General features: G+C 37.5%; 2 protein-coding genes across 2 annotated transcripts; one reads left to right on the forward strand and one right to left on the reverse strand.

Annotated features, from left to right (window-relative positions):
* Positions 1–2,819: 2,819 nt before the first annotated feature.
* Positions 2,820–14,612, reverse strand: LOC110774572 (LEAF RUST 10 DISEASE-RESISTANCE LOCUS RECEPTOR-LIKE PROTEIN KINASE-like 2.2). The gene is made up of 4 exons (XM_088247843.1): positions 13,845–14,612; positions 11,571–11,603; positions 4,218–4,256; positions 2,820–4,111 (listed from the first exon to the last, which is right to left on the reverse strand). Exons 1-4 carry the CDS (start codon positions 14,572–14,574, stop codon positions 3,033–3,035), a joined length of 1,881 nt encoding a protein of 626 aa, XP_088103969.1. The 5' UTR covers positions 14,575–14,612; the 3' UTR covers positions 2,820–3,032.
* Positions 14,613–16,885: 2,273 nt separating this feature from the next.
* On the forward strand, positions 16,886–17,425 carry LOC110772779 (uncharacterized). The gene has a single exon (XM_021977245.2). The coding sequence runs from the start codon at positions 16,886–16,888 to the stop codon at positions 17,423–17,425; it is 540 nt and encodes a 179-aa protein (XP_021832937.2).
* The last annotated feature ends 5,821 nt before the right edge of the window (positions 17,426–23,246 follow it).

Raw genomic sequence — 23,246 nt, forward strand, 5'->3', positions numbered from 1 at the left:
GAATGATATGTTTTTTCAGCACACGTGCCCAATCATCCTTTAGGGGGAGAATACAGTAAAAGAAACACATAATTGGTTTGAGATAGAAATATGGTGGAAAGAAGCACAACATAGTGCGTTGGAATCAGAGCCGCTCAGCTCAGCCGAGTTGAGCCAAGCAGCTACTGGAAACAAACTGCTAACTAGTCAAGCCGAGTCGAACAACTGAGCAGAACTAGACAATAGCGACCCCCCCTCTCTTGAACATACATGCTCATGCTCCATTGAACATCCCCGAGGTAAGTCCTTCAAATCACAGTGCTTCTCAAAATATTGTTGAAATTGTGAAAAAATTACCTACACGAGCAAACAAGGGAACACCACCAGACAAATTCACACCAGAAGGCAAGGTGAAATATGCCATTGTTGATTATGTCTCCACACACAGATTGTCTCCTCAAGATAAAGCATTTGTCAGTGAGATAGAAGGAATTAAAATTCCTAGTAGATTGGAAGAAGCTTTGCAAGACCCAAAATGGGTGGAAGCAATGAATGTGGAAATAGAGGCCTTATAGAAGAATGGAACATGGGAGATAGTTTCGCAACTTAAAGGAAAGAAACCTATTGGATGTCGATGAGTGTACACAGTTAAGCACAAAGCTGATGACACAATGGACAGATATAAAGCAAGACTTGTGGCCAACGGGTTCACTGAAGCAATGAAGAAGAATGGATATCATCAAGGTAACTCGGATCATACCCTATTTATCAAACATGGGGATGGTTAGATTACTTTGCTGCTAATCTATGTCGATGATATGGTAGTTACTGGTGATGATGTTGTTGAAATGGGTAAATAAGTTGAACAAAGCACTCTATGGGCTGAAACAAGCACCTAGAGCTTGGTACAGTCGCATAGATGCTTTCTTATTGTATGTTTATATGTTGATGATTTGATCTGATAAGGCAATGTTTGATGAGTTTAAAAATTCCATGATGACTGAGTTTGACATGTCAAACCTTGGGTTAATGCATTATTTTTTGGGAATTGAAGTGAATCAATATCCTATTGGAATTTTTATCTCACAAAAGAAGTATGTTCAAGAAATTTTGGACAAGTTTCATATGAAGGATTGCAATCTAGTTGGAACTCCAACATCGTCTTATTTGAAGCTCGTGAAGAATTTGGATGGAAGAAAGGTTGATCCCATTCTTTATAAGAAAATTGTAGGAAGTCTTATGTATTTGACTTCAACCCGGCCGGATATTATGCATGCATGTTGTGAGTCTTATTAGTCATTTTATGGAGAATTCCTACTGAGCTTCATCTTGCAGTAACAAAAAGAATTTTTCACTATTTAAAAGGTACGATTGATTTTGGTGTTTTATATACGAAGGAAGCAAAGTTTGGTTTGTTTGGTTTTATAGACAGTGACTATGCGAGAGATCAAGATGATCGAAGGAGCACTTCAGGATATGTGTTTATGATGGGTATAAAGGCAGTTGCTTGATCATCTAAGAAGCAGTTGATTGTGACTTTATCAAAAACTGAAGCTGAATTTGTTGCAGCAACATCCTATGCATGCCAAGCCATTTGGCTGAGAAGGTTAATTGAAGAAATTCACTACATGCAGCAAGGTCTAACGTCAATCTATTGTGATAATGTTTCTAGTATTAAGCTTTCGAAAAATCCAGTTTCGCACGGAAGAAGTAAACATATTGATGTGAGATATCATTTTCTTCGTGATCTCTGCAAGGATGATGTAAAAGTAAGGACCAAATTGCTGATATTTTAACCAAGCTTCTCAAGCTACCTATGTTTGTGAAATTGAGAAATTTGTTGGGAGTTAGTTCTTTGAAGGATGTTGCTCGTTGCCATTAATGGTTGAAGAATTGCAGTTTTACCTTTAAACTGATTGTTTGTAGAACATTCATTTTAAGGGAGGGTGTTAAGAATATTTATTATTCTAGTTATAATTGTGGGAACCGAATTAAATCAAAACCCTAGGTTAGATAATTCCTTCCATTTAGGGATTATTTGACCTAATTGGGAATTACTCAACCTAATTGGGAGTTACTCAATTTAATTGGGAGATATCCAATTAAATTGAGAATTACCTAATTAAGTTGAAAACTGATTTGATTCCTACCACATTTCCCAATTAAATGAGGAGTTACCTAATTAGATTGGGAATTGATTGGATACCTACCACACTTAGGGATTTGATTTAAATCCCTAATAAATCAAATCCCTAAATACACCAACCTCACCAATCTCACCAACCTCACCAACCTCGTCGAGACCCCCTATAAATACTTGGCTACGCACAAGGATTGAGGTACGTCATAATTACTACTAAAATTCTGTAGAGATCTTCCCCTCACAAACCCTAGCCACCACCTCTCTTTCTCTCTTTTACATAAGGCTTCGGCCTCCCGGTTTACACCATAAACATATCTCCGTACCCTATTAGCTATTGTTTTCTATACGATTCAATTGAACTAATTTAGGCATCGGAGGGCCTTTGGCCAACACCCCCCCGGGTGTGGTCCTCTTATTTGTTCTATTTTGCAAGGAGAAAGAGGCGGCGAAGAAGAAAGGGGAATCTTTCCAATCGAATATTCTCGTGGGGAAATTTGCTCCCACAATAATGTTTATGTTTATCTAGTTAAGTTGTGGAAGTCCTATTCTTTAGGAACTTGTTTGTTTAGTTGCTAGTTAATAGGAGAGTCCAAGTTGTCATGGAGTCATGGTTAGTGGCTGAATGTCATGATTTAGTCGTGCTTGGTTGTTCCAATTATTTAGCTTAGATGCTTTGTTAGTTTGCTATTTAAGTTGTATTTAGTATTTAAGTTGAATGTGAAGAGAAGTTTGAATTCCACAAATACGTTCTTGGTTCTTCACCTGTTTCCTTATTTAACAACAGTTTTGATTTCAATTTACATGCACACTACTATTACATAACTAGTAAAATGGCATTGAGTTTCAAACAAATAGACTAGTCTATGCGAGCTGTCTTTACCTAGCTGAGAAAGTAGATGTTAGCTCAATCTTAAAAATACACTTGATTCAAACTAGCTTGATCAAGATCACCCACTTGCATCTCTTGTGGACATAGAAAAGGCTTGGGAGGCAATTTCAAGAGTTCAACACCGCCTTCAAGCATCTCTATGACTTTCTTCATCGAAGGACGATCACTTGGCTTCATTTGTATACACCATAAGGCCGTTATAACCATTTTTTTCATGATTTCCTTTTCCTCCTCTGGTACATCGCCCATCTCCAAGTCCTTCCCCTCATTATATTGATCATAAACCCATGAAGGGAAGTAGATTTGGCTTGAATGCTCTGCAAATGCATTCAAATTCTTCCTTCTGGTTGTCATTTCCATTAACAACATTCCAAAACTATAAACATCAGCTTTGAACGAAACACCCCCAATATTCTTGTACAATAGCTCTGGAGCCATGTATCCCAATGTTCCCCTTGCTACTGTCAAAGAGACAATGCTATTATCTATGGGATATAATTTTGCAAGTCCGAAGTCAGAAATCTTTGGGATGAAATTCTCGTCAAGAAGAATATTGTGAGGCTTGATGTCAAAATGTAAAATTTGCATGTCACAACCTTCATGTAGATATTTGATTCCTCGAGCCACTCCAAGGGAAATCTCAAATGTTTTTTTGCAATTTAAGGGGATACTTCCTTCTTTGGAATAAATGTACTTATCAAGAGACCCATTGGGCATGAAGTCATATACTAGAGCACGCTTTGATCCCTCGGCGCAATAACCCACAAGTTGCACCACATTAACATGGTGAATCCGACCAATTGTAGCTACCTCATTGATAAACTCTTGACCATTAGCTTTCGGCTTGCCTAACATCTTAATTGCTCCAAAACGGCCACTTCGTAATTTCCCTTTGAATACAGATCCATAGCCTCCTTCACCCAACTTGTCCTTGAACCCACCGGTCATCCTTTTAATGTGATAATAAGAGTACCTTATTGGGATGAAGTTATCACTCCGCAGAAAATCCTCTATAGTTGTATACATTGAAATATGCCTTATCCTCCACTTATAGATCAAGATGCCAATACCTAACATAAATCTTGCAAGAAAAAATCCAACTGTACACAAAAATTACAAAATAGTACTCATTATTCCTCTTGCTTCAAATCTAATATTTATTCATGCATAATAAATAATATTAAAGCAAGGTACAAAAGCTCGTACCGATGATAAACAGCACCACTCGATGTTTGCGAAGAAATACTACAAAGTGAGTAACATTAGATGATGTCAGAAAGTTGCAAGTGAAAAATGAATTTCTAAAAATAAAAGGGTGATAACAATGTTTAAATGATCAATTAGGTCAAATAATTGTTCTCATATAACTAAAACCATACGTTGAGAATATTCTAGTTAGTTTACAAAACAACTACACTAGTTGTGTGTTGGCATGACTTGTGGACCTGCATTTATTTTCCTTACACACCCAAGATTCCTATATTAAATGTAATTGATTTACTTTAATTCATAATTTCCTACTATAAATAGAATTATGAGTTATTACTTTACTTGACCCACAAGGATTTATTGTATTATAAATATGACCTCCTATAAGGAGAAGAATACACTTAAAATTTCCACAAATAATATTCTCTTATAAATTTCATATTTTAGCATGGTATCTGAGCTAGGTTCTTGGGATTGCTGCTAAATTCTAGCCAACCACACACTGACCTGCCATGGGGAATCAATATCCGATCATCCCTCATGGAGGTAGCACCACCGATTCCTCTACCTCCCAGATCTAGAAACTAAAAGAATTGAAGACCCAGATGAACCAATTTTTGAAAATCTAGAGTTAGACCCTGACCCAAAACATTGAAGAATTGATGACCTATATGACCCAATTTTTAAAGGTACAAAACCAGGCCTCGACCCCGACCCAACCCTGATCTTAGAAGAATTGATATCAAGAATGACCCAATTACTGAAAAAGAGCCTAACTCATACTCAGACTCAGACTCAGACCCATATACTAACCAAGACTCAGATCCCAACCCCGACCCTAAATTAGACTCAAACCCAGATCCTAACCAAGATCCACACCCATATACCGACCCAGACTAATCCAAATAAATTTTTTGATGCCCATATTATGACTTTTCGAACAGAGCTCCAGATAAATAGAATAGATTCACATACTGTGGCAATCTGAGACACATTCGTGAGATTGTTTCAAATTGAATGGCTAACTCAATTGGTGGGATGAACTCAAAAATCAAAGATGGTGTGAAGCTGCTAGGAGTGGTTCTGGTTATGTATTCCATACTTCGAATACAAGTGATTAACTTCGGCGCAACCAATCATATGACTCGTGATCCTTACAATTTTTTGAGTACCACCCAACCAAGACGAACTAGTATTGCTAACGCTAATGGAGTTACTTATCTTGTAACAAGGACTCGCACTATTGCTCTCTCGTCCTCTCTGTCATTGCCTAACACTTTACTTGTTCCATCTCTATCCAATAAGTTGATGTCAGCTGGTTAGGTTACTGAACAATTGAATTATTGTGTACTAATCTATCTGACTTTTTGTTTGCTTCATGATATTCACACTAAGGAAATTATTGGTTATGGTACTAAAAGAAGGGGGGCTATATTATGTAGATGACTTCAATATGGGCATGGCTAACAGTGCGACACATTCCTCTTATAGCAAACAAAGGCAAATCTGGTTGTGGCAACGTCATTTGGGATATCCATCCTTTATTTATATGAAGCATATTGCTTTATTCTCAGGTTTAAAAGACTCTGACTTCGAAATATGACTGTTGTATTTTGGGCAAGAATCACTGTGTGCCCTATACGTTGAGTACGAGAAAGTGTACTACTCTGTTTAGGTTAATTCACTCTGATGTCTGGGGACACTCGCCTATCACTACTCCTTATCGCATTCGCTGGTTTGTCACATTCGTCGATGATTGTACATGGATGACATGACTTTATTTGATGAAGAAAAAAAAATGAAGTATTTTCATGGTTTCAATTCTTCCACAAACAGATGAAAACTCAATTCAATGCTCAAATTCAGATTCTTCACTTCGACAATAGTGGAGAATTTGTCAATCATGACTTTCAAACTTCCAATAGCATAGAATTATCCATGAGACGATATGTCCTCAAATACCACAACAAAATGGTATTGTTGAATGAAAGAATAGACATCTTCTTGAAACAGCCCGAGCACTTCTGATTAGTGCTCATTTTCCTCACTATCACTAGGATGATGCTATCGTCACCGCAATTCACCTAATCAACCGCACGCCTTCTAGTGTCTTGAACTTTAAAACTCTCTTACAAGTGTTCGCACAACACGCTTACAAGTGTTCGCACAACACGGGCCATGCCCTCTATTTTGGTGCTCACACCCCGAATATTTTGATATGTGGCCTTCATTCATCTCCACAAAAATCAGCGCAGCAAACTTGATCGATGTGTGCTTCATTGTGGTTTTTTGGGATATGGCACTCATCAAAAAAGCTACCAATATTATGATCCTCCTTCCCGAAGCACATATGTCACTATGGATGTCACTTTTTTGGAGTCCAAGACATTCTTTCATGACGCAGTTTCCAATTCTCCGCTTCAGGGGGGGGGGGGGACATGGAGTGAAGCACAGACTTGGAGTACCTTAGAAAATGAAAAAATCGAAGTTCGGACAAAAACGATTGCTCGTTCTGACAATAACGACCGGTCGCTTCAAACAGTAAGCTCCTTGGACAAAACAAACGGTCATTAGAATAAGAACGACTAGTCGCCTCGAATAGCAGAATAAGATAGCTCACCTCGGGATAAAACGGCCAGTCACTCTGAAGAATTCAACCGGTCGCCTATGTTTGAAACATCCCATGATTTGAGTACTTCTGACTCCCTTGAGAAAGAAGACGAACTTGAACACACTGAAGACCTCCCTCTCATTCAACAGTACCAGACAACCAATTTTGTGAGAATATCCATGAGGTAAATATTCCTACGACTCCTGTGAATTTAGTTGAAGATTCTATTGGATACCAATTACCTTTGAGGAAGAACTGTGGAAAACCATCAAACCTGTATTCTCCTGATATTGGGAAGACAACGAAGTACCCAATTGCCAATCATGTGTCCAGTCAAAGACTGCCTAAACGACTGAAGGTGTTTGTGCATCAATTATCTGTTATTGCCATTCCCACTAATATGGCTGAAGCATTGAAAGATCCGAAGTGGACCCAAGCAATGAAAGAAGAAATGAAAGCTCTGGAGAAAAATCAAACGTGTATAAAAGAGATATTACCCCTAGGAAAAAGAACAGTTAGATACAGATGGGTGTTTACTATCAAACACAATGCCGATGGGTCCGTTAAAAGATATAAGGCCAGACTTGTGGCAAAAGGGTACACATAGACCTATGACATTGATTATAAAGAATCCTTTGCCCCCATAGCAAAGCTTAACACAGTCAAAGTGCTACTATCTCTTACAGCTAACCTGGATTGGCAACTCCATCAGTTTGATGTAAAAAATGCTTTCTTGCATAGTGAACTCACAGAAGAAGTGTACATGGACGTTCCACTGGGATATACAACATCTACTCAAACTAGTATGGTGTGAAAATTGTGAAACGCACTATATGGTTTGAAACAATCACCACGTGCATGGTTCAGACAATTCACTTTGGCAATGAGGAATTATGGGTTCAAGCAGAGCAATTCATATCATACTCTGTTCTTGAAACATTAGAAAGGAAAGGTAACAACTTTAATAATCTATGTTGATATGATTATTACTGGGAATGATGAACATGAAATATCTCGGCTGCAAGACTATTTAGCTACTGAAATTGAAATGAAGAATCTAGGTGGACTCAAGCATCTCTTGGGGATTCAGGTGGCCGAATCAAAGAAAGGCATATTTCTATCTCAACAGAAATATGTCTTGGACTTGTTGATAGACAGAGGAATGCTAACAAGGAAAGATACCAAAGGTTAGTGGGAAGATTAATCTATTTGTCACATACTCGACCAAACATTGCTTATCCGGTGAGAGTAGTAAGTCAATTTATGCATTCTCTAGTGAAGACCACATGAATGGAGTTCTCAGAATACTTAGATATTTGAAGTCTATACCCGAAAAAGGACTTATGTTCTCAAAACGTGGTCATCTGAATATTGATAGTTACACAGATGCAGATTAGGCATGAAGTATAATGGATAGGAAATCCACATCCGGTTACTTCACATTTGTGGGAGGTAATTTGGTTACATGGAGGAGCAAGAAATAGAAGGTGGTCGCCTTATCCAATACAAAAGCTGAGTTCAGAGATATGACCAAAGGAATTTGCGAACTCATTTGGTTAAAGAGGTTGCTTATTGAACTTGGGTGTAGACCTACATCAATAGCTATTGCACAGGATTCAGTTCAACATGATCGCACCATACATGTTGAGGTAAATCGACACTATATAAAACAGAAGCTGGAAGCTAAAGTGATTCAGTTTCCTTTCGTAAAGTCCGAGGATCAATTGGTGGATGTTTTGACAAAAGCAATTTCCAATATAGCGTTCCACATTTCACTGGACCAGTTGGACATTAGAGACATCTATGCACCAACTTGAGGGGGAGTGTTGACATCACTTGTGGACCCGCATTTACTTTCTTTACACACCAAGGATTTCTATATCAAACATAATTGATTTACTTTAATTCATGATTTCCTACTATAAATAAAATTAGGAGTTATTACTTTCCTTGACCTACAAGAATTTATTGTATTATAAATATGGTCCTACAAGGAGATGAATACACAAAAAAATTATCACAAACAATATTCTCTTATAATGAAGTAGGCATGTGTGTATATGGATTTTATAGTTCGAAAATGTTTTATCCTATTCAATCTAGATTTTTAAAGTATTGACATTCCATGTAGACTAACAAAAAGTCCATGAAAGTCTAGTGATATTCAAGTGGACTTTTAGAGAGTTTATAAATGTCACCAAGTATCCAAAACCTCATTTACTTTGACGAATTCATTAAATATTTATGGAGTTTTGTAGACTTTGAAAGACTTTAAGTGTAAATCGTGTCGTAGGTACCAACGACATGATTTCTCCAACCTCCCCTTTGAAAGATTTTTTTGTATTTTTTAAACTCGATAACAATTCTAGTCTCTTACCGATTAGGAACTAAAGTGCATATTTATATATATATATATATATATAGTTATTCTCTTATCCGGATGTCCGCACGTTATTATCGTGCGGATCCTATTGTAAACAAGCAGGAAAACAGAGAGGGATAGTACAAAATACACTGCGTCCGCACGATAATAACGTCCGGATGTCCGCATAAGAGAATTTCTGTATATATATTAGTTATTCTCTTATCCGGATGTCCGCACGTTATTATCGTGCGGATCCTATTGTAAACAAGCAGGAAAACAGAGAGGGATAGTACAAAATACACTGCGTCCGCACGATAATAACGTCCGGATGTCCGCATAAGAGAATTTCTGTATATATATTAGTTATTCTCTTATCCGGATGTCCGCATAAGAGAAAAATCATAAAACAAAAAAAATCCATCATTAATTTATTTAAGTTAACTACATAAAGCCAACCAAACTATTATGTATTTTTCAAATTCATGCACGATTTGCACCGTTAACTAGGTTAACTACATAAACCCTTTATTTGTTTTGGGAACCAAAAAGTCACCAAATACACCATATGAAATTTTTTTCTCTCCAAAACCAGAGACAAAGAGAAAGACAAATAGAGGTAGAGAGAGACGGGTGGGGCTGGGCTGTGTTGTATATGTGGGTGGTTGTTTGGGTGGGGAGGGGGTGGGGCAGTGATGGCTGCCCCCAAGTGGGGGTTGGTGGTGGGGGAAGGGATCGGGTACAGAAAGAGAAAGACAGAGAGAGAAGGTGAGTGAGAAGTAAGGTGCCGAATTGGGTTGACTCGGCCTGAAATTTTTAGGTTTGGGCCGGGCTTGGAATGGGCCGTTATGGGTCTAAACGGGTCAGGCTTTTAAAACAAAATTATTTTTTTCTAAATCTTTTTTTTACATATTTTTTTTTGTTAAAAGTGATGGATAAAGTGTCTTCTCTTACACAATAGTATATATTACTACATAACTTCAGAAAACAAAAATATAATAGCCAAACTCTTTTACTAAACCTAGACCAATAGCTAATCTATTTAAAAAAATATTATACCTAAAAATGAATATTATGAATATTAACTTAATTTATAACATGTGTAAACAAAATAAGAAGTTTATTAGTTTATCATAGATATTACATTATTTTGATTAAGCATAAAATGAGGTTAGGGAGTGCATCAATTAAATCTTAAAAAGAAGGGAATAGGCAGGCGGGCCGTGGGTGGGCTGAGGTTTCAAATCCTAAGCCCAAGCCCTGCCCAACCTTAGAATGAGCGGGCCTAACCATTTGGTTGAGGCGGACTTTGGCCCATCGAGCCTCGGGCTACCCACTTCTTCCCACAGGCCGCAGGCCAAACGATGATTCCTTATACCTTTTCCTATTTGTTAAATTTTTTTTGAATAAAATATTTTATTTATTTTTTCACATGTGGCACTTATATGGCATAGATTGCAACAAAAGAGGGGGTCCTATTTATGCCACATCATCATTTTTAATAGAGTTAAGGGCAGAGAGCAAAGTGAACCACCAAACTTTAATCAAGGGGACACTCTAGGTTACTTTAACTTTCAAGAGGTAAAGTGAAAATTCACTATAGTTTTAGGGGCAATACTATAAATAAGCCTAAACAAATTAATAAAAATATGTTAACTCTACAAAAGTCTATAAATTTGAACTCACTACACCCCCCCCCCGTTTCTTCTTAAATGATCCATATCGTAGGGCCTCACACCCAAGTCACCTTATAGTTATTCTTTCAAACCTAGAGGCACCAAATCATATGTCGACTTTTTAAATCTCGACTTATATGCAAACATTTCTTTTTCTTTGTATACGGAGCCTACTATCAACTTCATTTATTTCAAACAGTAAATTATGTGCCACAATAATTGGTGTGGAAGCAAATATTTACACTCCAATGGCAGTGGCAGGATGCCATGTGGAGAAAAGACAAAAAGCTTAGCATGCTTATCCGTAAGCCGCGCGCCTCCGGCGGATCAGCCCAAATATTCAAAGTTCTCCTTGTTTATTGTAGCAGAAATGAATATGGAGATCAGGCTCATCCAATTCAAGTAAATATTTCCTTATATTCCTAAATCAAACGGATAATTAACTTGACATGCGGTTCTTAACACACCCAATTAACATTCAATACGTTAGCTCTCACATCAATTGTTCCCCATAATTAGTATTATAAAGTGATATGATAGATGGTGGTTAAGTAATATTCTAACATCTAACACCAAGGGGGCCATCGCATAAGGTTCAAATATGAAATTATTAAGTAGATCCTTCTAAGTGATACTTTAGTTTCAACATTCATTGGAAAAAAGAAAAAAAAAATTGACATTATGTTGAGAAATTTACGTACCTATAATACTCTGTCTCACATAGCCAAAGAAACCTGCAATTACAAAGAAAATGAAAACGAAGTCAATGATATACATACATATGGACATGAGCTCAAACGCTAACCATCTGAGAAGCAAATCAATGCTAACAACTTATTTGGGTCTATCTTCGTGCATGTTAATCTTCCTTTTTTCACTAAGCAATTCTCTTTAATTTGATATTGTCTTCATCATTCCAAGAAATTTGGTGAATCAAAAACTAAGACATTCTAACCAAAAAACAATGAACGTGGTCTGCATAAAATCTTAAAATGACGGCAATTTAATCAAATTGTTAAAGGGTTTTCAATTCGAATGATGTTTTGCAGAGATGATCTTTAAGGGAATAAGATCTGAAATATTAACAATTCGGATCATTAACATACAATACATAATAGGTTCTACAAGGAATGTACCTCAAATAAACTTATTTGAGGAATCCATAAATTGAAGCTATATGTTGAATCACTTGTAGAACAGAAGCACAAGTACCCTATTCATGCTCTCAATGTCTACCACAAAATACATATTCGTGCTCTATAAGAACCGAACACTCTTATGGGAAAAAAATGAATACTTTAATGTTGATGAACTGTGGTCATCCACATGACATAAAGCACCATAATTTGTCTTTCACATGAAAAATAAACACAAATGAAACTTATGCACGACCCCAGATAATTTAGTATTGAATACATGCATATTACATTAATCAAAAGGATTTCAAATTTAGAACAGAAAACAATTGTAAAGTCATGTATTTATGCGATTATGTATGCATGATAGTTGAAAATTTAGGCAAAATTATATATAAACCCAAAAGCATTTAGGGTTTTTTAGGGATAACCCACACAATTTTATTTTTCGATCACCCACAAAATTATATATAAACCCAAAAGCATTTAGGGATTATATGTACGAGTTACGTTAGTTTGCATGTAGGTTCTTCAATGTTTCACGAGAGACTTAAAACGGATTCGTATGTGTAGAATACTTATTTTTCTTTTAGGGTTTCTGATGTTCATCATGGGAGAGGATGCTTCATTGAACAACAAGCGTTCACATGCACCGGTCAACATTCTTCACATGCCAAAAACCCAACCAAGCCACCATTCATGGTTCACGTTCATGCTCCACCAAGGAGGGATAACCCATAAATTTTGATGAGTTTAGTTAGGAAGTAATAGCCAAGAAATATCAGTCACAAGACTTTTGATCATGCGTTGCTACTGTTGGAGACAACTGCTGGGAGTGTGGATCCTATGTCGATCCCTTTGGATACCCAAAGTTTTAGGGTTAAGGCGAGACATAGTCCCTTACTTTTCATGTTGCCAACGATTGGCGAAAAGATAGGGAACTATTTAGGTACTTTCTTCATGGTGATCGCAGCCTAAAAAGGGGGATTGTCTGGGTAGCTTCGTGCGCATCAGAGTGGGCTTGAAAGTGTCATTGAAACGATGTGTAACGCTAACACTTGCGGCTTGGGGTGGGCATTAGGACCGGAAAATCGGAACACCGAGCCGGACCGATGTGTAATGCTAACACTATACCCGTAGTTACATTTTCATCCATAAACTCCAAAAATAGTTGCAAAGATCCCCCAATTATGTATCGTGTTGCATCATTGGTCCTTCCATCAAACAATGTTAAATTTTTTGTACAAAATGAGGGTAAATTTGGAAATTCATCCACAACCTTACCTCTCCTCCACCACCCACCCCTTCCTCCATTGCTGCAATCCACACCTTCCCCCTCCTTCAGACTTGACGGAAAGGACCGTAGTGCAACACGATATATAATTGAGGGACTTCTGCAACTATTTTTGGAGTTGAGGGATGAAAATGTAATTCAGGGTATAATTGAGGGACTACTACTTAATTAAGCCAAAAAGTTGATTGGTGAAATCGTACGACTGCTTATTATATATACTGGTTTCCTCTTCTTTGACGTGTTTCCTTTTTTTTAGGATGTGTTTTGGAATTTTTTTTCCTGTTGTTAACAGTAAAAAAGAAAGTTAAAATACCAGCTGATTGAGGCGTTGAAAACCAACTCAAACAAATACATGCTCATTTTTATATCCTGCACGCTCGAATATTTATATAGTACTTATAATATTAATATATATATATAATAATACACACGTTAAAAATATTTTGGGGCCTTAAAGATTATGTATGATAATTGAATTTAAATCTTTACCATTAATTCCACTTCTTCTTGTTGCATTTACCATTTCACGTTATTTAATCACATACCTGAGATAGTGTGGTGAAAACAATAATAATATTCCACCCGCCATCCTGATGTGCACCAACGATCAGTATAATATTCCACGTCAAAGCCATACAGCAGAGAGCTGTGTATGTATTCATAGGAAGTGTTGTCGAGTTGATGTTTATACGAGTCAAGCATAGCCGTCGTCCACTCTACAGTGCACCCGATCTCAAAGTCCGATGCTTTTGTCCAGCCAATCATGACATAGCCATGCGTTTTTTGTTGGGACGAAGAACTCATATTAAGGCATGGAGCAGTGTCCACATAGAGTGGAGAATTCACCGGACTTGCGCACTTCAAGAAAGTTACAGGCATACCAAATGGGTAATATTGGCCGTTCGGACCCATACTCTGAAATTGAGAACTAACGGCGAGAGGATAAAGAGGACTGGAGGAGCAATTGTTCTTCTGAATGCCGGGATCTACAACTCGGATGGTTTGATTATCGTAGTTGATTGCCTGGACATAGTATTTTCCAGAAGGAGGTAGGTCTACTAGTAGTGTACTGTTGTTCTCACAGGACAGAGTAAACAATAAATCGCCGCAGTGCTTTGGATCATCTTTTAGTCGGAAAGGATAGCTTATGTTGGGGATATTGCCACAGGAAGAGGTACACTTAGCGTTACAAGTTTCACCGGATAAACCAACAACAAGAAAGGCTACAATTACAAACCATGACGACAAGGTGAAGAACGACTTTCCAGTTTCCATGGAGAGAGAGTTAGGTTTGAGTTTGATAGCTACACAAAGTAAAGCTTTAGACAGTAGCCGTAGTTTTATAATTAGGTGGATTGTCATCGCTTCTGATAAATTCAATGACGTGCCAATTCTTCACAAGCTAGCTTCTGTGAAGCTTCGCTTCTAGTGATTAATTTAAGGTTCCATTCCAATTGGACCAGCTTATTTAAACAAAGCCTTAAATGCTAAAATAGTCCCTATGTTACTCACCAAAAAAAAAAAAAAATAGTCCCTATGTTTTTATCACGTTGGTCAATTTAATCTCTGTTTTTAATTTGGCTAATTTGGTCCCTGGGTTTAGGACTGTTAGCCAATGTGGCTCATTCCGTTAAAATTGCGATTAAATAAATATAATGATATTTTTTTTCTTGGTTTAAATGTCAAAATAGTCCCTGTGTTTTACCATGTTGGCCAATTTAATCCTTGTGTTTTCAATTTAGCCAATTTAGTCATTGTGTTCAGAATAGTTATCCAATGTGGTCCAATCAATTAAATTTACATTATTAACCTTTTTTTGTCTTTTAAAAACTGAAAACCTTTTTGAAGTTAATTTTTTTAAGAATTAACTTTAAAATATTCAAACTTCATTAAAACATAGCAAAGGACGAAAAATACCCTCCTTCACCAATCCCTTCACAGCTCATGAACTGCAATATAATTTCTTCAACTGTCTACAGCTTCTCCAAAGCCAACCCAAGCTCCAATCACCAGCTCCAATTCCAGGTAGACAGACTTTCCAAACCCAATTATGCATAAAATCCTCGATGTAGAACCCATATTTTTGTATTGGCATCAACAGTTAGCTCAAAACCTTCCTCACATCAAACCTAGACTGACAATTAATTCAAAGAAGGGAAATTGAGAAAATCCACAATTTTGTGTGTGATAGCATTTGATTAGAGGGAGGTAGCTGGGATTGGATGGTGGTGCCTTGTTTTTTTATTTTTTATTTTTTAATTTTTGTTTTTGGATCTCCTTTTTATTTTTTTAGTGCTTATTTATTTATTTTTAAATTCAATTCAATTATTATATTAATTCTTAAAAACTTTTTAACATCAAATTAATGGATTGGACCACATTGGCTAACGGTGCTAAACATAATGACTAAATTGGCCAAATTAAAAACACATGGACTAAATTGGCCAATATGATAAAACACAAGGACTATTTTGACATTTAACCCTTTTTTTTTTTTTTTTGAAAACCTATAAACTTATTTGAAATTGATTTTAAAAATTGAATTAATTTAAAAATATATTGAAACTTCATTAAAACCTATGTTTTATCATGTTGGCCAAATGGGAATTAATGGTGGGGTTGGTGATCCTGCTGGGAGATGGTCGGGCGGTAGGGGTTGTTTTTTAGAGAGAGAGATCAGGGGTTGGGTGGATTTGAGTTTAGGAGGTGGGTGTAGCTTGGGGATCAGTTGGGGCCTTTGGGTCCGGCTGCAGGAAGTAGCTGGGCAGGTAGTTGCTGGGAGAAAGAGAGAAGAGAGAAGGGTGGGGGTGGCGACTAGATTGGATGGTGGTATTCTTTGATTTTAATTTCTTTTAGTTTTAGATCTTATTTTTATTTCTTAATTATCTAATTTTAAATTGAATTCAAATATATCTTTTTTTTAATTATTAATACTAGCCTCTCCACAAGCGCTTCCGCGCCTGCAAGAGGTTTTTTTTAAAAAAATTTAAAATTTATTGTAGAATTAAAAAAGATAATGGGTAGTTGTGTTCCATAAAAATAGGATCTATTATTTGATTTTTCTTTAAAATTTGAAAAAGTGTGAATTTACCATATTATCCTCATTTAATTAATAATTTCAATTTTTAATGTTTGCATTAACCAAAGGCATTTTCTGATATTTTGAATGTTTATATATATAGATTTAAACAGTTTTTAAATATAAATTTAACGGATTTGATCACATTGGCTAACGGTCCAAAACACAAGAAATTTTTTTCTCTATATATCTAACAAAAAATAAAAACTAAAATCTAAAAAACAAGAAATAGTTACCAAACGGCCCTAAAAAAGCGAAAGAATCCTCGATTTCTAGAAAGTCGCTGATGTTTTGTCATGTAGTTGAAATGAACTACTAAGGCATGATGCATCCTCTTTTGCTGCCGGTCCGTGCAGTGTATCTTTACAATTTGATAAGAAAGCATCATCCATGATGTATCCTCGTCTGCTATCCAATGCTTACCTTCCAGCTTTTCACAGACTTTGACTAAAAATAATAATGAGAAAAGCACAACAACTGGAATAGAAATTTGAGAAACTTAGGACTATGGAAGGAATCCATGATGGTACGTCTAGCTCTCAAGCTCCTTCTCATGTTTGGAGGCCTCCACCAGCAGGTTTTTATAAAATAAATGTAGATGGAGCACTCAAACCTGGTGACTCCATTCGTGGGATTGGTGTGGTTGTTAGAAATGAGTATGGTGAATTTATGGGTGCATGTGTTAAGCCAATCCAAGCCAGTTATTGGGCTAGGCAAACGGAGCTTATGGCTGCAATTGAAGAAATGCGATTTGCTGTTGACATGGGATTTACTTATGCCATTCTAGAGATGGACGCAAAAGAATGCATAACTGGTATTCTTTCAATAGAGGATTGCAATGGAACAGATGGTCTCTTATTTGAAGAGGCGAAACATCTACTTAGTAAATTTAGAATAGTTTTATGTCAATGGACCCCAAGAAGCGGTAATAAGGTGGCACATACTTTGGCTCAGTTTGCAATTAGTTGTAATGATTTTGTTTCTTGGATTGAGGAAGCACCTACATGGTTGCTCCCATTTCTTTCTGCAGATGTACTCTCTTTTTGAGTTTTGAATGAAATCTTGATTCTCAAAAAAGGACTAGGGATGGATCCATGATTTTAAATTGGGGTGGGCTAAATTTATCTTACATACAAACCTACCAAAAATAAAAGTGTGTGCGTGCAGTGGTCGGTCCATGAATATTTGTTCTAAAAATATAAGGCTAAATAAAGTATTTTTTTAGCATATTAAAATAAAAGTAGTCATCTCGTATGGAGTCACCATTTTGGCCAGCACTTTACCCCTTATGGGCCGACCCAGTGTGAGTGGGGATTAGTCTGGGTTGTGGTTAAGGCTTAAAGGTGCCACCCATAGTTTGGGCCCATCCAGGACCATCTCGTGGTTCAGACCAAAAAAAAAAAAAAAGTAGTCATCTCTTTCGGGTAATTTTTTTTATTATATCAAAATAAATATGCATTGTGCCGGTCCACAAATATTTGTCTAAAATAAAAATATTTATGGTTGTTTTACAATGCTTGGAAAAGGTGTGTAGCTATTGCTTTATGGAACTTGGGCTTGTAGTGAGAAGGAAATTAATTAATAAGAAGGAAAGGATTAGCTGGGTTACATAAATTTAATGAAAACGACACCGTGTGTATTAAATATACCTCTTGTCAAACTTACCATTTCATTGAAGAAAAAAAAAAACAAACAAACTTTTAAATTAAAAGTCAAATAGATGGCGTGTGTTCTCATCTTTTTCCTGAAAAATGCATCTATAGGCTTACACCTCTACAAACCTTCCCTGGAGTGGAGCATTTCACCAAGCAGGTGGTGGGCTGGGAATGTTATAGGATATGAAAAAGAAAAAGTCACCTAGGCTATAGCACAGGTTAGCCATATGCACAGTCCGTCTTTGCTTAAGACTCGTTTGAAAACAATTTCAATTTTAGTTTTTAGCTTTCATTTTTTGTGCTAGAGTATAGAGGAAAAATAGGGAGAATGGAAGTGAGAATGAGAGTGGAGATGGAATTGAGAGGGAAGATGAGAGGGGAGGATGTGAGGGAGAAGGAACAAAAGTGAAAACAAAAACTAAAAACTAAAATCTATTTGAAATTGTTTTCACTTTTGTTACTCCTCCCTCCCATCCTCCCCTCCCATCCTCTCTCTCAATCTCATCCTCACTCATTCTCACTCTCATTTTACTTTATAATCCAGCACAAAAAAATGAAAACTAAAAACTAAAATTGAAATAGTTATCAAACCGGCCCTTATAATTTTCAACAAGTCTAGTCTCAGGGAAAAACAAAGTTGAAACCATGAATATCCATCATTAATGTATTACAAAATTTGGGAGCAACTCAAGCAGTCCACCAACAGCCAACGGGTTCAGGATGGGGACCCTGTGCCCAACTCTCATATTTGAATTTCATTTTGATCACTCAATTCAATTTTTCCTATTGCCCGTATACTTTCCTTTGTGTCTTATTTTCCTCATTACCATCACTTTTGTTAAGTTTTATGTTAAGTTTAGGGGTAATCAATCATTCCACCAATCGAATAATGGATAAACTAGACATTTCACCACTTATCTTGAACAAATGAACTTATAATGTTTTTCCAGTCGGTTTTTATTTTTCAATTATATTGGATGTTTTTAACTTTTAATGTTTTAGATATATATGTAATGAAAAGTAACAGACGTTACACTGAGGTCGAAAAGACTAATTTGAAAGTGGAGATGGTGTATAAGTTCATAGCCTATTGCAAACGCTAGAATTAAGATTAAATACAGACTGTAGAAAATTTAATTACCAATCTCTTTTTTTTTTTTTTTTTTGAGAAAAATGATTTCATTCATATACATAGAGCGATACGAAACCTTCTTGAGGGACAAACCCCAGGGTAGAAAAGAACACCACACATGTCATAGACTAACAAGAGAGTCTGAATCAGAATAAATCAACAAACTAGCACATAGACCTCCGACGAGAACACTACAACACAACCCAACTGTCAAAAGAACCCTGCTATGAGATCATAGTCCTTTGCACAGCCACAAGATAGTGAGAGCATCCGACAGAGAACACACCAATTCCCCAAGAAGAGAAAAAAAAAAAACCAACCACAAGCACACCATCTCTAGCCACCTCCAATAGTGAATGGCGATGAAATTAGAGAAAGTTTGCAAAGAGTGACACAAAGAAGAGACAAACCATGCAAACATGCCAGGAAAATGAATAAAAGGTCCCCCAAGCACGTTGTATCATCTCAACACTGACAAAGAAACCTCCTATATAACTAGTCCTTGAAACATGCGAAAATCAAAGAGATGTGAAGGGGTGAAATAAGAAACACCATGTAATAATAACAAAACTGGCATCAACAACTTAACTTGCTCATGGGGAGCAAGTTTGAGAGCATTCACCAGACCGCCAAGCCCACGAATGCTCCAAAAACACATTAAGGAATGCTCCCAAGAGACTCCACTGGACTGGTCTTCATAGGTTCATCAGAAGGGACATCAATGTACAGTCGCTTAGAAGCCATGAAATCTACTCCAGAAACCAAAGTATCACTGACAGAAATAGGTGTAATAGGAGTTTTATGCTTAGCAGTAATCATATAAGAGGCACTACGGAGAATCTCCCCTTTCTTGGGTCTGCCGAGACCCTTTTTTGGTGAATGACGTGCAGAGAACTGAATAATAGGCATAAGTTCAAGAGGATCATAGGTTATTAAATCCCAGGGAATAAGGGGAGGCGCCTGGAAGATGGGATCATTTAGCGCGGGGATCACTGGGACCACCGAGGTGTTTGGCACAAGTAGAGAAGCTAGCGGAGTACTCGCCGCCGTAGCAAATATCTCATATTGGTGCCGAAGAGAGGCCACCGCATCAAACACTATGGAGCAAAGTGGAAGAGCTGAAGGGGAGATGGAATCCTCTACCTCAGTCGTTCACGAGAGGAAGACCGCCAAGACAGAGTGTCAGAACTACTATGACCACCCGAACCATCATTGGTCCAAAGACCCGCTTGCCGAGGAGAACAAAGAGGGCTCTTATATGGGGGTAAGGGAGCCGAAATATGGCATTCCGAAGAGCCTATAGAGTTGCCTGCAAGTTGGTATCATCTTCCAAATCAACAAAAGCAAAGGAAAACTTGGCCAACAAAGACGGATTGAGAGAACCTTGAGAGAGCTCATATTTATCAACATACACCTGGGATGGGTGACCAATTTTGCCCATGCAAAGCAATATTCAGGAAGATATTCATACTTAAAGTCCACCATTCGCTTGCCCACTTCTGGGAAGGTAACAGGTGTACAACATATAAGAGGCTGTGTGACATCAAACCTTACACGAATATGAATAAAACGACTCACACAGTTAGAACTATCACAATTATCCACCTAAAGAACTTCTCTGGGAATAGCCCCTATTGCTTTAGCAACAATGACAGTCATGCAAAAACCAAGGACACCATGGAGTTGAACCCAAAAGGTACCAAGGGATAAAGGCATTGAATGCAGATTCCCGTTATCAGGGATGTTCGCCAGCAATATCAATGAACGCCGAAAGGCACAAGGCTCCATATCAAGAACCTGCTTCTTATCGCGATCACAAACAAAACGCACCCAATATTTGTTGGAACCAATTTCTTTTATAGAGACATCTCCAAAGCGACAAGATGCACCCAAGGTTTTTATAAAGCCATCACAATTGACAGGTTTATCAGTAAGGACTTGAGCGACAAGACCATAAATAAAACCAACAAAATTGTATGCAACGTTAGAAGAACCAATAATCAGACCAGTCTTTTCACGTGGCGTGAGTACCAGACTACTATCAAAGGATTGCTCAATGTCTACAACAGACATAGACATCCCAACACAATAGACTATACACCAAACAGTAAGGAATTCAAAACCGAGAACAAATAAACCAGGCCCCAAATTGAGTGCAAATAAACCCGGGAATGATCACAGCAATGGCAGACAGAGGGAGAATAGCTCAGGAGTGCAAATGAGGACAAACAGGAAGACACGCCCTGCAAGGTCGGAGAGGGAGAACGATGGCGACTATGACGGTGGGATTTAAGAGAGCGACTAAACGCAATTGGCCAGAGGCTGGAGGTGTTAACCACTAAGCGTGAGAAGACAATCTTGCAAGAGAGAGAAAGCGACGTGGATTCACCAGGATGGGATGGCAGCTGACTGCGAGAGGAAACCCTAGATAAGACTCATGACTTTCCTCACATAACAAGAGAGTGACCCCAAATCGGAATCTACATGTACGTGGAGCTTGTATACCAAGGAATCTCGTTATATTAGGCCACAAACCATGCTTTTATGTGGTCTCAAGGGTATTGTCAAGCTTTTATAGTTATATTGTTGGTGTTTTTATTTATTTATTTATTTATTTATAAGTGTGAGTAGTATGAGTGGTGGATATCTTAACTGTTGGTAAAAAATAAAGATAATTGCTATATTTACAGAATTTCGAAAATAAAACTTCACTATAAATTCGAAATAAATACAATAAAATAATGACAAGGTAAAATTAGGAATACTTTACAAATGATCGAGTCTAAAACTTGGTTCTATCTCCTTAAGACGAAATTCCCTCCTCACAGGTGCTTTTAGGATTTTCTTCGCAAACGTCTCCCAAGATACAACGATCGACTTCTTGTTGAAGTAGCACTCTAATCCCCAAGAAAAGAAAACTCAAACTTGTGTATGAACTCTCTCTTACTAACACACTATATTTATGAAAATACAATGCTATGAATGCCCTAAAAACTACTATTGTTGGATGACAACTGGATGAATGAAATTTTGTAGGACCTTCTCTATTTATAGGCAACAAGGCCTCTGTTTAGATTTGGGGTCGCTCTCTCGTTCATGCGAGGAGAGCCTTGAAGGCTAGGGTTAGGGTTTCTCTAGTTTTCTTTACTCATTGTCTGCGTCGTCTCTCTCAGTCTTCTCTGCTTTTCTCTTTGGGTTCTTCTTGGTGAATTGGGTATGACATTTTTTGTGCTCTTTTGTTCTTCTTGGGGTGGTTGCGTTGGCTTCCTTTCTGGGTTCCTAAGGAGCCAGTCACTGGTGAGGGGTCTCCATCTTAACACTATGGAGATGGCCACCGTCTCTTCTGCTCAAGGGGATGACAAGTATGTGACACCAATGGGGAATCAGAAGCGTGCGAAAACTTGTGCTGGGCATCTGATTAGTAGTGGCATGGATTTTTCTGGTAAGCATAGTTTTTGTATCGAGGATTTTGTTGACAAGGCGGAGGAGACTAGCCTCGAGGGGTCTCCAAGATCTCCCTAATAATTCTCCTATGGAACGTTCTTGGGCTTAGCAACCGATGAACGTTCCTACTATGAAGATCTTTCTTCGGAATTTTCTTCAGGCTAAGAGGCCAATCTTGGTCTCCCTTGCTTGTCAGCTCGAGTTCTGGATCAAGAAAATTGGAGGTGGTGGTTGGTGTTTGGCTGGATCTGTTATGATGCTCACAATACGTTTTTGACTCTGTATGAAGAATTATGATGCTTTCTTTATATCATAGGAGGCGTTCTTTGACAGTATCTGCATAGTGATGGGATGTGTTTCAATGGTTTTGCGGTTGGGTGATTGACTGGATCTTTTTTGATACCCACAGTACGTTTTTGACTCTGTACGAAGAACTATGATGCTTTTTCTAGATCATAGGAGGTCTTCTTTGACAATATCTACGTAGTGATGGGATGTTGTTTTAAGGGTTTTGTGGTTGGGTTTTAGGTTGGTTTGTTTCGTATAAGTTGTTTGACTCAGGAAAAAAAAAAAAAAAAAAAAAAAAAAGTTCTCTGTTCAGAAAAGATGTGATTGAAAAATATCAACAAATTTGTCT

Source organism: Prunus avium, chromosome 2 (assembly GCF_965620075.1).
Source record: "Prunus avium chromosome 2, drPruAviu1.hap1.1, whole genome shotgun sequence".
NCBI classification, from domain to species: domain Eukaryota; kingdom Viridiplantae; phylum Streptophyta; class Magnoliopsida; order Rosales; family Rosaceae; genus Prunus; species Prunus avium.